The following is a 15236-nucleotide window of genomic DNA, read 5'->3' as shown; positions in this document are numbered from 1 at the left end:
CCCTCTCCCTCCCTCTTTCCTGACGAAGCAACTGCCAGTTGCGAAAGCTCGTAATTCTGTGTGTGTGTTTTGTTCATGTGCCTGTCTGCCGGCGCTTTCCCGCTTGGTAAGTCTTGGAATCTTTGTTTTTAATATATTTTTCCCATGTGGAAGTTTCTTTCTGTTTTATTTACATAATAATAATAAAAGTTACTGATAATCACCAAGAAGGTGGCTTCTATTAATCTTTGTACATAGTCCCTGTCTTCATATGTAGGGATACGCCAGCAAGATGAAACTGGCATTAGAAAGGTTGCCAATGCCTGGCAGCCTAACATCCAATACTGGTTCTTTCAGTTTTTAGGTTGTTCGTAAAATTAGCCCAACTCTTGATAGTTGACTGTTTTTCTCTGAGCTGGATGTTTTAAATAGGGGCTAGGAGGAATAGCTTTGTTTACATTTTAGCTAAACTTCAGAGGAACAACATGTAATTTGGCAATCAGTACAATGCCGCTACACCACACAAACCAAAAATTTGGTGCCACGCTGCAAGAATTTTACCAGAGTGCTGAAGTCTCTGAAGCACTGTGGAGGCTATTGTTATAATGAAATATCATTTCAATTGTATTGTTACTTGTTGAATCACATTAACACATTGGCTAATTCAAAAATGGTGGCACAATGTATGACTGTCACTGACCCATTAGGTCATACTTGCTGCCATTTATTCTGCATCTGCATCTACATGATTTCTCTGCAATTCACAATTAAATGCCCAGCAGAAGTATCATCGAACCACCTCCAAGCTATTTCTCTATTGTTCCACTCTCTAACGGAAAGTGGGAGAAAACAAACACTTAAAATCTTTCTGTGCAGGCTCTGGTTTCTCTTATTTTATTATGGTGATTATTCCTCACTGTGTAGGTGTGCTCCAACAAAATATTTTCACACTCTGAGGAGAAAGTTGGTAATTCAAATTTCATGAGAAGGTCCTGTCATAATGAAACACACATTTGTTTTAATGACTGTCACTCCAATTGACGTATTATATCAGTGGCACTCTCTTCCCTATTTCACAATAATACAAAACAAGCCGCCCTCCTTTGGACTTTTTCGATGTCCTCTGTGGATCCTATCTGACGTGGATCCCACACTGCACAGCAAAACTCCAGAAAAGGACATACAAGTGTAGTGTAGGAAGTCTCTTTAGTAGACCTGTTGCATTTCCTCAGTATTCTTCGGTACATAAAAGTCTGCTCAAAAAAAATCCAGAACATTCATCATTTTACACCAATGGTGGGTTGGAGCGAAATGTGGTTGGCATCACTGCACATGACTGTGTTTAATGTGTAACTGCCAGAAGTTTCATTGTCGTATGTCTGTTAGTGACTGTTCAGTGCTATATCAAATAGAGCATTGTGTCACATTTTGCAAATTATAAGATGGCAGACTGAGAGGAGCAACGCAGCTGCATTAAATTTTGCATGAAACTCAATAAAACCTTTACACAAACACATCAAATAATGCAGGAAGCCTGTAGTAATGAGTGCTTAAGCTGTACTCAGTGTTATGAATGGTTCACATGGTTTAAAAGTAGCCGGACGGAAGTTAAATACGAATCTCATTCAGGACGCTCTTCAATGTACCAACAATGCTCATTTCAGTTAAACTGAGCATGCCAACTGAAGACTCACTGTCCGAGAGATTTCAGAGTAATGTAACATTTCAGTTGGATCATGGCATGAAATCCTGACACAGCATCTTGGAAGGCATCATGTTGCCACCAAGTTCATCCCACGGCTCATGAGTCAAGACCAAGAAGACCTTCACCTCACAATCTGTAAATATCTTTTGGATTGCACAAAGGAGAATGAGATGTTTCTTATAAGAATCTTAACTGGTGATGAGATGTGGGTCTATGGTTATGATATTGAGACCAAGGTTTAATCTTCACAACCAATCAGGAAAGGTTCTCAAAGCCCAAAAAAACTCGTCAGGTCAGGTCAAATGCCAAAGCTATGCTGACAGTTTTCTTTGCCTTTGAAGAATTAGTTAATCATGAATTTGTGCCACAGGGACAAGTTGTCAATCGATGGTACTATCAGGACATGCTGCAACTCCTGCATGAAAATGTGAGAAGGAAAGACCTGAAATGTGGCGAGACTATTTATGGCTCTTGTATCACGATAACACAGCCACACATTCATCCCTATTGGTGCAAGACTACTGTGCAACATACGAAATCACTGTCCTGCCTCATCCTCCATAATGTCCAGTCCTAGGAAAGGGAAGGAAAAACTGTCTGGGTTGATTGCAGAAAACTTAAGGGGAGACACTGTCACAAGTGGTAAAATATCAGTGGTCACAGGTGTCAGAGGGATGCCTTTTTTTAGGATAGGGAAGGGGGGGAAAGAAAACGAGTTTTAAGAGAGATTGACAGACAAACTCAGTTTGAGAAAACAGATGAACAGGAGTCAGATTTTAGCATACAGCCTCCATTTAAACAATGTTTAACAGAAAGTAATCAGAAACTGCCAGTTCATTGTCGCCAAAGCAGTTATAATCCAATTAGTATGCAGTATCACTTATCTTTATTACACCAGAACATTCCGGGACCCAGAAATAAAGTTGATGAACTACTCACTTGTATTGATGAAATGAATTCATCTAACCAAATTGACATAATCTGCCTCTCTGAACATCAAGTGACCACTGGTACAGATATGTTAGACATTTCAGGACTTAAGCTAGCTCCCTACTTCTGCAGAGTAGATATGGATGGAGGAGCAGTTGCCACATTTATTAAAAACTGCCATAAATTCAAGAACATTGACATTAATAAATTCTGTTTAGAGCAGCATCTAGAAGCATGTGCAACAGAAGTAGAGTTCCATAACAGATTCTATATAATAGTAACTATTCACCATACACCTGCAGGAAATTAAAATCTATTCATAAATCATCTAGAAGCTCTTTTGGGTTATTTAACAGGAATAAACAAAGAAATTTTGATTGCTGGTGGCTTTAATATAGATTTTCTAATGCAATCTTCCAGTAAAGATTTACTGCAGTTAGTAATGTTGTCTTTCAACATAACTCACATTGTAAACTTTCCAACTAGGATCACCAAATCCTCAAGGACAGCCATTGATAACATTTTTATAGACAAATCAAAGGAACAAAGTCATATCATAAAACCTGTATTAAATGAACTATCAGATCGTGACATGCAGCTCCTTGTTTTAGATGTAAATTCTAAGTAGATTATCAAGACTGCTAAATCTGAGTACAGTAGAGTAGCCAGTAAACCAAAAATTGAGTGTTTTAGAAAACTGGTCAAAGATATGAACTGGAAAGATGTTTATATTGCTCATGACATGAATGAAAAATATAACACATTCATGAACAATGTCAGCACCATGTTTGAAAACTGTTTTCCTCTAAAAGTTACTCAAATTAAACAGAAGTCTATAATAAAACCATGGATTACACAAGGAATAAAGATTTCCTGTAAGACAAAAAGAAAAATGTATCTGTCGACCAAGAATAGCTCCAATGCTGATGATTTAGCTAAATACAAGGAATACTGTAAAATATTTTTTAAAAAAAGTAATTCAGACATCTAAACAAATGCACTACAAGAAGAAGATAGCAATGTCAGGTAACAAAATAACAACAATATGGGATATAGCGGAAAAGGAGACTAGTAGAACCAGAAAGGAACAGGAGCAAATAGCATTAAGGGTAGATGACACATTAGTAACCAATGGGCATAGTGTGTCAAATCTATTTAACAAGTACTTTATATCTGTTACTGATAGAATGGGATTGTCAGGATCAGTAAATAATGCCCTTGAATATCTGAAACTAGCCTTTACAAATAGCTTCAGGTACATGAATATGTCACTCACTTCACCAAAAGAAATAACTTCCATTATAAAATCTTTAAAAACAAAGCATTCTAGTGGTTATGAAGAAATATCAACAAAGTTAATTAACGCATGTTCTTGTGAGTTAAGTACAATTCTTAGATACTTGTGTAACCAGTCAATTATAACTGGGACATTTCCTGACTGGCTAAAATATGCAGATGTTAAGCCTCTGTTCAAGAAAGGGGATAAAGAGATACCATCAAACTAGAGACCTATTTCACTTTTGCCAGCATTCTCAAAAATTTTAGAAAAAGTGATGTACATGCAGCTTCTCAACCATCTGACCATAAATAACATATTATCAAGAACACAGATTGGATTTCTGGATGGTTCTGATATCGAGAAGGCTATTTAACACCTACAGTGAAAATGAACTTAATTCATTAAATAACAAATTACAAGCAGCATGTATTTTCTGTGACTTGTCAAGGGCACTTGAGTGTGTGAACCACAACATCGTTTTAAATAAATTAAAATTCTATGGTGTCACAGGCAATGCTGCAAAATGGTGCAAGTCATACCTCACTAACAGGAAACAAAGGGTTTCAGTGCAAGGGACTAGTGAATTAAGCCATCAGTCATCATCAGAATGGGAAGAAATTACATGTGGTGTCCCACAAGGATCCATCTTAGGGGCACAGCTGTTTCTTGTGTACATTAATAATATCTCATCAGTTACACTGCCAAAAAAAAGAGTTCGTTTTGCTTGCAGATGACACAAGTATTGCAATAAATACTATGTTGAGAGTAGTTCTAGAAAGATCTGCTAATGATATTTTCATGGATATTAATAAATGGTTTAAAGCCAGCTCACTGACATTAAACTTCGAAAAGACTCACTATATGCAATTCAGAACCTGTAAGAGGTTTCCACCCAGCATATGTATAAAGTATGAAGAAGAGCAGATAGAAGAGGTTGAGAGTCTTAAATTCCTGGGATTACAACTTGATAATAAATTCAGTTGGGACGAGTGCACCACAGAACTGCAGAAATGCCTTAACAAATCTGTACTTGCAATTTGAGTGTCAGCTGACATAGGCGACATAAAAATAAAAATGCTTGCATACTTTGCCTACTTTCATTCCAGTATGTCATATGGTAATATCTTTGGTTTTGATGCTGATGATGCAGCAGTGGCCACACAGGATAAAACCTTTGAACAAGTGGAGGAGAATCTCACAGGAGCCTTAACAGAACTTGCTACCTATTATGACGGCAATAATCTCAAACCAAACCCTAGTAAATCTCAAGTATCCGCCTTCCATCTTAGGAACAAACAAGCCAAACGGAAACTCCGAGTCATGTGGCAAATGGAAGAGCTGAAACATACAAACAGCCCAAAATACCTGGGAGTAACATTGGACAGAGCACTTACTTTTAAGCAGCACTGTCACAACACTAAAAAAAAGGTCTGCGCCAGGAACAACATACTGCGGAAGCTAACAGGTTCATCGTGGGGAGCTCAACCACATGTTTTGCGCACCACGGGTCTGGTGCTGAGTATCTCAGCAGCAGAATTTGTGGCGCCAGTTTGGAGGAACTCTGCTCACACTAAGCAAGTTGATGTCACCGTAAACAAAACTGTACGTATTGCCACAGGATGATTCAAACCAACTCCCACAGACATCATTTATCCCATCACAGGCATAGCACCACCCACTATCCGCAGACAAGTAGCCGCAGAGATCAAAAGATCAAAACAAATGAATGATCCTCGACACCCAATGCATATGCACCGAAAACAACGTGTCCGGCTGAAATCCCGCAGGAGTTTCATTGAAACTACTAAAGAGCTCGCCACGAAGCCCGTCGCAAGGTGGCTATCTCTTTGGGAAGAAATGGTGCCACACTCCACAATGGAACTACTTGAGGAGGGACTTGCAGGATTTCAACTACCTTTTACAACTTGGGCGTCATTAAACCGGCTGCTTACTGGAGTAACTGGGTGCAAATCAAACCTATTTAAATGGGGTTACAGTGATAGTGATAGGTGTGAATGCGGAGCAATACAGGACTTGGACCACCTACTGATTTGCCCAGATATGTCTATAACATGCACTAAAGATATTTTGAAAGTCAATGACAAAGCAAACTATGTTGCTAATTACTGGGAAGGGAAGATATAAGTGGTGCATCCAGATACAGAAGAAGAGGAAGAATATGGTAATATTTAGGGGTAACTCTTCAAGTCATACAAAAGTTTTCGGAGTCCAAAAGCGTGTAATACGTATTATTTGTGGAGTAAATTCACAGACATCCTGTAGAAACCTCTTCAAAGTACTGGGTATACTAACTACTGCCTCTCAGTAAATTTACTCCTTAATTAAATTCATCCTAAATAATATATCTCATTTTCCAACAAACAGCTCACTTCATACATACATTATCAAACAAATGATGTATTGTATATATTCATACTATTAGTATTGTTATTTCAGCGCGCGAGTGTATACCTGTCCCTTTTCCCCTTAAGGTAAGTCTTTCCGCTTCCAGGACTGGAATGACTCCTTACCCTCTTGGTAAGTTACGGCATCTTTATTAGACATGTTCCACATCCATGAGGATCTCTTCAGCACGGATCTATGGAACGAAAAACTAATCTTATCTAATCTACCCTGCAGACACTTTTTAATTTCCAAAGTTGAAAACCCTAGTGAAAGGACAAAGATTTGCAATGATAGACGTGATAAAAAAAATTTCCCAGACAGTGCTTTGCATGATCCAGCAAGAGGCATATCAAAACTGCTTCCAGAAATGGAAACTGCGTTAGGAGTAGTATATCAATTGTAGAGCAGAGTATTTTGGGAACACAGAAAAATTTTGTGGACAAAGTTCCTGAATTTTTTTTTTAACAGACCTCGTATTTAGTTGCAATTACAGCCTTCAGATTTGTGCAATTTATTTTGTAACTGAAACATAGCGCGTTCCATTTAGTACTCTCTGGCTTCATACTTTTCATTAGTTAGACTCAACTGCCACTTTTCGCACCACACAGATGCCTTGTCTAAATCATTTTGGAATTTGTTTTGATCACCTGATGACCTTATAAGACAGTAAATGACAATCTAAGTGTGCTATTCAGATTGTGGCGTTAATCTTTTATGTAGATCACGAACAGTAGATGCCCTAAATTATTTCTACAGCTACATCTACATCCATACTCTGCAAGCACCTGATGGTTTGTGGCGGAGGATACCTTGAGTACCACTATCAGTTCTCCCTTCTGTTCCAGTCTCATATTGTTCGTGGAAAGAAGGATTGTTGGGTATGCCTCTGTGTGGGCTCTAATCTCTCTGATTTTATCCTCATGGTCTCTTTGCGAGATATACGTAGAAGGGAGCAATATACCGCTTGACTCTTCGGTGAAGGTATGTTTTCGAAACTTCAACAAAAGCCCGTACCGAGCTACTGAGCGTCTCTCCTGGAGTTTATCTATCATCTCCGTAACGCTTTCGCGATTACTAAATGATTCTGTAATGAGGCGTGCTGCTCTCCGTTGGATCTTCTCTATCTCTTCTATCAACCTCATCTGGTACGGATCCCACACCAGTGAGCAGTATTCAAGAAGTGGGCGAACAAGTGTATTGTAACCTACTTCCTTTATTTTCGGATTGCATTTCCTTAGGATTCTTCCAATGAATCTCAGTCTGGCATCTGCTTTACCGACGATCAACTTTATATGATCATTCCATTTTAAATCACTCCTAATGCGTAAACTCAGATAATTTATGGAATTAACTGCTTCCAGTTGCTGACCTGCTATTTTGTAGCTAAATGATAAGGGATCTATCTTTCTAAGTATTCGCAGCACATTACACTTGTCTACATTGAGATTCAATTGCCATTCCCTGCACCATGCGTCAATTCGCTGCAGATCCTCCAGCATTTCAGTACAATTTTCCATTGTTACAACCTCTCGATACACCACAGCATCATCTGCAAAAAGCCTCAGTGAACTTCCGATGTCATCCATCAGGTCATTTATGTATATTGTGAATAGCAATGGTCCTATGACACTCCCCTGCGGCACACCTGAAATCACTCTTACTTCGGAAGACTTATCTCCATTGAGAATGACATGCTGCATTCTGTTATCTAGGAACTCCTCAATTCAATCACACAATTGGTCTGATAGTCCGTATGCTCTTACTTTGTTCATTAAACGACTGTGGGGAACTGTGTCAAACGCCTTGTGGAAGTCAAGAAACACGGCATCTACCAGTGAACCCGTGTCTATGGCCCTCTGAGTCTCGTGGACGAATAGCGCGAGCTGGGTTTCACACGAACGTCTTTTTCGAATCCCATGCTGATTCCTACAAAGTAGATTTCTAGTCTCCAGAAAAGTCATTATACTCGAACATAATACGTGTTCCAAAATTCTACAACTGATTGACGTTAGAGATTTGGGTCTATCGTTCTGCACATCTGTTCGACGTCCCTTCTTGAAAACGGGGATGACAAGTGCCCTTTTCCAATCCTTTGGAACGCTTTGCTCTTCCAGAGACCTACGGTACACCGCTGCAAGAAGGGGGACAAGTTCCTTTGTGTACTCTGTGTAAAATCAAACTGGTATACCATCAGGTCCAGCGGCCTTTCCTCAATTGAGCGATTTTAATTGTTTCTCTATCCCTCTGTCGTCTATTTCGATATCTACCATTTTGTCATCTGTGCGACAATCTAGAGAAGGAACTACAGTGCAGTCTTCCTCTGTGAAACAGCTTTGGAAGAAGACATTTAGTATTTCGGCCTTTAGTCTGTCATCCTCTGTTTCAGTACCATTTTGGTCACAGAGTGTCTGGACATTTTGTTTTGATCCACCTACCACTTTGACATAAGACCAAAATTTCTTAGGATTTTCTGCCACGTCAGTACATAGAACTTTACTTTCGAATTCATTGAACGCCTCTCACAGAGCCCTCCTCACACTACATTTCGCTTCGTGTAATTTTTGTTTGTCTGCAAGTCTTTGGCTATGTTTATGTTTGCTGTGAAGTTCCCTTTGCTTCCGCAGCAGTTTTCTAACTCGGTTGTTGTACCACAGTACTTTCCCATCTCTTACGATCTTGCTTGGCACATACTCATCTAACGCATATTGTACAATGGTTTTGAACTTTTTCCACTGATCCTCAACACTATCTGTACTTTAGACAAAACTTTTGTGTTGAGCCATCAAGTACTCTGAAATCTGCTTTTTGTCACTTCTGCTAAACAGAAAAATCTTCCTACCTTTTTTAATATTTCTATTTAAGGCTGAAATCATCAATGCAGTAACTGCTTTATGATCGCTGATTCCCTGTTCTGCATTAGCTGATTCAAATAGTTCGGGTCTGTTTGTCACCAAAAGGTCTAATATGTTATCGCCACAAGTCAGTTCTCTGTTTAACTGCTCAAGGTAGTTTTCAGATAAAGCACTTTTAAAAAAATTCACTGGATTCTTTTTCCCTGCCGCCCATTATGAACGTTTGAGTCTCCCAGTCTATATCCGGCACATTAAAATCTCCACCCAGAACTATAACATGGTGGGGAAATCTACTCAAAATTTTTTTCCAAATTATTCTTCAGGTGCTCAGCCACAACAGCTGCTGAGCCCGGGGGCCTATAGAGACATCCAATTACCAAGTCTGAGCCTGGTTTAACCGTGACCTTCACCCAAATCATTTCACAATTCGGATCTCCGTGAATTTTCTTCGATACTACTGCACTTCTTATCGCTATAAACACGCCTCCCCCTTCACTGTCCAGCCTGTCTCTGCGGTATACATTCCAATCTGAGTTTAGGATTTCATTACTGTTTATGTCTGGTTTCAGCCAACTTTCTGTCCCTAGTACTATATGGGCATTGTGACCGCTTATTAATGAGAGCAGTTCTGGGACCTTTCTATAGACACAACAGCTGTAGGTACTATTTCTCTGAATTTAAACCACATCTGGTCTACACTTACATATTCAGACTGGAAGCAGTTGAGACTGTCTCTTAGAAAGGCCTCACGTGAATTTTTATTTGCTTTTTTAAATACAAGTATTATGTGTTTAATTTTGGCGGTTTTGGATGTTACAGGATTCAATCTAGCTACAACAACCTTGTAATCACTAATCCCTCTATCTCTTATGATGCTCCCTATCTGCTCACGATAATCTGTTGCTAAGTGGTCAAGCAACCATTTACACTTTGAGTGGGCTCCTGAACTAACTGTTCGAAATAATTTGCTGAGAACACATTCTGAATGATTTTGGAAAGGATTTTGCACCTACCTCTGACTTTAAATGTGTATTTTCACCAACATATCCATGGTAGATGAAGTCACCACCAACTATTATTGTATGATTGAGTTACCACTTTGAAATGCAACCAGTTTTCTTTGAACTGTTCAGCGACTGAGTCAGTAAAAAGAACCAATTATTAATTTATTCTGGTTATCAAGTATAGCCTCTGCCCATACTAACTGACATGAACTATCAACTTTAAATTTCACTGTAAGGTAAACTATTTGTGACAGCAATAAACACTCCACCTCCTACTTTATTTAAACTATCCTTTCTGAACACAGTTAGGTCCCTTGTAAAAATTTCAGCTGAACTTCTTTCCGGCTTTAGCCAGTTTTCCATACATATAACAATTTGAGCTCTGGTTTTTTCCAACACAGCTATGGCAATTTACATCTACAATATTGATTGTTCCTTTGGCTACCCTCTTCCTGAGTTCATCCTGCACCCTTTGAAACTGAAGTCCTTTCTGCACTTTCTCAAGATCCTCTTAACATAAAAAACTACCCAGTCACCTCCACACAGCCCCTGCTACTTCTGCAGTCCCTCCTGCTTGCAGTAGATGCCTGACCTATTTAGCAGAACTCAGAAACCCACCGTCCTATGGCACAAATCAAGGAATATGCAGCCTACATTGTCCCTGAAACGCCTGAGCCTCTCAGTCAGACCCTCCACTGGGCTCTGTAACAAAGAACTACAGTTGCTTTTGTCAATGATGCTACAGATGGTGAGCTCCGGCTTCATCTTCCAAACAAGACTGCCAATCTTTACTACTTCAGTTAGCTGCCCAAAACCAGAGAGAATCTCTTCCTATTCAAAGCAACACACATCTTTAGTTCCGACATGAGCTGTTACCTGCAGTTGGCTGCTCCCTGTGCTCTTCACGGCAACCAGAAGCACCCTTTTCACACCTGGAATGAGCTCTCCCAGCATACACACAGAGTGCACTCTGGATTCCTTCCCCTCCTTGGTACTCAAATTCCTATGTTTCTCCATTACAAGCCTAATGCCCACAAATGACCAGGCCTTGTGGGCCAAGAGGCTTCCTTTGGGACAGGTGAATGACTTCATCAGGCTCAGGGACTTCATCAGCTACAGAAAGTGCCCAAAACCTGTACATCAGATGAACCAAAATGGCCCTCCGATTGGCTCCCTGTGAAGTCTTTTGCTGCCTTCCTCTCCTTGAAGACCAAGCGAGGTGGCGCAATGGTTAGCACACTGGACTCGCATTCGGGAGGACAACGGTTCAATCCCGTGTCCGGCCATCCTGATTTAGGTTTCCCGTGACTTTCCAAAATCACTCCAGGCAAATGCCAGAATGGTTCCTTTGAAAGGGCACAGCCAACTTCCTTCCCCGTTCTTCCCTAATCCGAGACCGATGACCTCAATGTTTGGTCTCTTCCTACAAACCATCCAATCTCCTTCGAACAACCACCCCACTTGACCATGGGTTTGGGGTTAATCAGTGGGGGCAGTACCCCACCGTGGCCGTGGCCATGGGCCGATCGGGGTATACATGGATCGTACTGGACATCGCCCGGATCCCCACATCTGGCCCCCTCACAGGTATGCCCATTGGCTACAGCTTCATGCTGTGTGAAGGAATCCAACACTTACCTGGAGCACCGCTAATGGTCACCAACTTAGCTCGAGTTGACCACAGCAATCACAGTCCCTATACACACCAAAGACAGTAAACTGCAAGCTACACAGTTGTTAGAGCATTAGACTGTGCCTGTGAGCACTTAAAACACACACAAAATTAAGAAAGTGAACTGGTATCCACTAAAATAACTGAAAATAAGTCGCTCTTGTTTGAAGCTCATAAGTAAAATTAGCAAGCAAGTGATATACTCACATTACCTGCAGCAGCAAAAAAAGGTAGACTCTCTTGCTGACAGTCCAACTGACTCCAGAGTCTAATGATCTACTGCCAACGTATCACTATTTGATGATATATCTCACTTGCAGGCCTCATTACCAAAAGATTTTTATTTATCCATACACCTGTTATCAAATTATCCGAGTAACATCAGCCAAATTTTTTCTTGTGTTTAAGTTCTACAAAACAAGTACTCTTTGTCATATACTTCAGTGCATTGTTTGTCTGCATATGCCTTAACAAAGACAATCTATCTGTTTTATTCAAGTGAGAATGGCTCTTATATCAGAATTGTTGTAAGATCCTCACCTGTCCTATTTTTGCAAGTATAGCTTTTATCATATCAACTGTGGTTAGGCAGAGAGCCTAGGCTCAATTCCACAACGCAAACAGAAAATGAAATCTGCTTCTTGGGTTACGGTTAGCATGGAAGCTAGAAGGCTCTTTCCCATTTTTACCAGAATTGTGGCCATTCCACCTAAGTGCACACTATCTTCTTACATGTTTACTCTCAGTTTGGAAAGGCGTAATTCCTAAATTCTTCATTTAGAACACATTCACTGCGATTCTATATAAATACCAGTGTTACACTGTTTTTTATGAACAATAGTTTATTTCTCAACTATTGATGACCAAACTGACTTAATAAAAGTCACAACCACAATATTAGGATGCAATGACAGTTCCAATGTAAAAACAATGATGTAAGTAATATTAAAGCAAAACCTAATTATCTGCCTCCGTGGCTGAGGTCACTATGCATGTTCGAGCGGTGGCACTCTACCAGGGGGTATGCTGCTTCAAATCCTGGTTGTGGAGAATGTTTTCACTGCCAGTATTTGGTCAGCAAGAGGAGGAGAGGTGGTGGCGTAAAGTTCCTGGTCACAAGACTCCGTGTCAATGCCCTGGTTTAAATACCAAACCTCTCCACAGTGTCTCCTGAACTGAGAGCATGTGACACTAGTAATGGTGATCCGTGTGTCAGATGGGGTTGTTAAGGTTGGCGGCCCCTTTGGTGCTGTTTGCAAGGAGTAGGCTATGTGCTGGCACTGGGTTTCACCTTCTTTCTTCTATCATCATCATCATCATCATCATAATCATCATAACCCCCCCCCCCCCACACACACACACACACACACACACAAATGCGCGTGCATGCATACGCGCGCGCGCGCGCGCGCACACACACACGTAACATCACAAAAAGTTGTAATGGAGAATTATGTAATTAGACAAACCAAAAAAAAATTAATAGTAGCACAGCATAATTAAATTTTGATAGTATATCCTTGGCATTTAGACACAAGCACATGCACCCCTATTGATGTTTGTTCGGATAGCGCGGTCTGCTTTGCAATGAAATATAAAGGTACCTGTACCCCACATTCCTTGTGTTATCAAATTGATTATTACCACCAAATGTAATAAACAAGATGCAGCAAAGAGACAATCGATCACAGTCTTCATATAAGTTCTTATAGGAGTTTCCATTTGGTAATGGAAAAACTTAATGTGAACATTATGTACAGAGCACGACTGATAACCTTTTACTTATCATGCACTTGGAAGTATGGTTCATTAACTAAAATTAAATTACCTGTTCAGAAATTTTCTGAACGGTCGCCGATAAGCAAAACCAGCACGCCTGACACGTATATTTTCTTTCAGTCCAAGATATTCCACCTGATGTTTTACTCTCAGCTCCTCCCAATCTCGCGGTCGTTTGGTTTCATTTGGTTTTATACATCTAAAAACAAATAAATAAGAATCTTATAGTGTCAGTGTGGCGATCTGAGCTGCAGTTTACATTTCTTATGATTATAAAGACAATCTGCTGCACAAGTAAGATAGAAGTACACATGGAACTATGAGTCTGGCAAGAAATAAAGAGAGGGTTTACTGACAAGTTATTTTATTATTGGAAAATAGATTTATATGACATTGCCAACTCTATGGAAAACAGAAGGTAATAAAACGAAAATTAATATATTATGAGATAGAATTGCCAAATTGCTGGGCAATACTTACCTCAATGAGGGAAATTCTTAATGCTGTCTATAGATATATTTAAAGGCAAAAGCGATGGTATTATCCTAGCTTTTGTAACTGTTAGCTTCTTCCACAGTGAGGTTTAAAAAATAAGAGCAAGTAATTCCCATCCTAGGAATTTAGGTTGTTGCCCTTTCTTTTTCACCTTTCCCAAATTATCTCTCCCTGAGGAAGGAACCAATAATTACAAAAGCTAGGATAGTGTCATCACTTTTATTTTTAAATGTATCTGTCAGCAGTACTAAACATTTCACCCCTTAAAGATAAATTCTTATCAGCAAGTATGTCACATAATTTAGTAGTTTTCTTAACTGAATTTTCATTTGACACAATTAAAATTAAAATTACAAAAACAACTGCAGAACATTATGTATGAAACAACTGGCCATCAATAAAATCTTTATGCTCCTCTTACACTGAACTTTAGAAGTAGTTAAACTTTTTATGGCTGCTGACAAGTTATTGAAAGTAAGAATGTGAAGATCTGTGAAGGTTATTCTTATTTCTAATACTAACTGCATGATCCAAGCCTTAGATGAAAGAGAAATATATATTTCATTGACAAATTTCATTAAGTAATAAATATACTGGAAAGCAGCAGTTAGTATTCCTAGTTTCCTGAACTGGTTTCTGCATGATGTTCTTGAGTTCACACCACATATGAAGTGTGATCAAAGAGTGACAGAAATTTATGTTTTTCTTAAAAGTAAACTCCCTCAGATATAATACATTTGTGGCAGTGCTTTTCCCAATCTCAGAAACACTTCTGGAACTCACTTTTCCTTATCGTGACCAGCTCCTTCAGCAATTCTGTTTTTATCTCATCAATGGTGGCAAAATCACATCCTTTCCTGGTTCTATTCAACCTTGAAAGAAGTCATCAGGGGTCATGTCTGGGGAAACTGTGACTGAGGCAACATAACGGTTTTATTTTTCGCCCAAAAATCACTAACAAGCACTGAGGTGTGAGCAGGAGCAGTGTTATGAGGCAGTTTCTATGAGTAGTTTTGCCACAATTCTGATTGTTTTCTTCAGATTGGTTCATGCAAATGGCAAGTAACTTCCAGGTAGTATTCCTTATTGACCATTTGACTGTAAGGCAGAAACTTTTAGTGCACTATCCCATTGC

The 15236-nt window shown here is 39.5% G+C and overlaps 1 protein-coding gene across 1 annotated transcript in view; it reads right to left on the bottom strand.

Moving 5' to 3' along the window:
- LOC126271956 (unconventional myosin-Ie-like) overlaps positions 1-15236 on the bottom strand; it is a 379140-nt gene that overhangs the window by 64976 nt on the left and 298928 nt on the right. The window contains exon 14 of the mRNA XM_049974395.1: positions 13656-13805. Within this exon, the coding sequence (XP_049830352.1) occupies positions 13656-13805 (150 nt within the window). The remainder of the gene's footprint in view (positions 1-13655; positions 13806-15236) is intronic.

The sequence above is a fragment of the Schistocerca gregaria genome, chromosome 5, assembly GCF_023897955.1.
Source record: "Schistocerca gregaria isolate iqSchGreg1 chromosome 5, iqSchGreg1.2, whole genome shotgun sequence".
Taxonomy (NCBI): domain Eukaryota; kingdom Metazoa; phylum Arthropoda; class Insecta; order Orthoptera; family Acrididae; genus Schistocerca; species Schistocerca gregaria.
The sequence above is the reverse complement of the archived record's forward strand: the minus strand, read 5'-3'. Positions and strand labels throughout refer to the sequence as shown.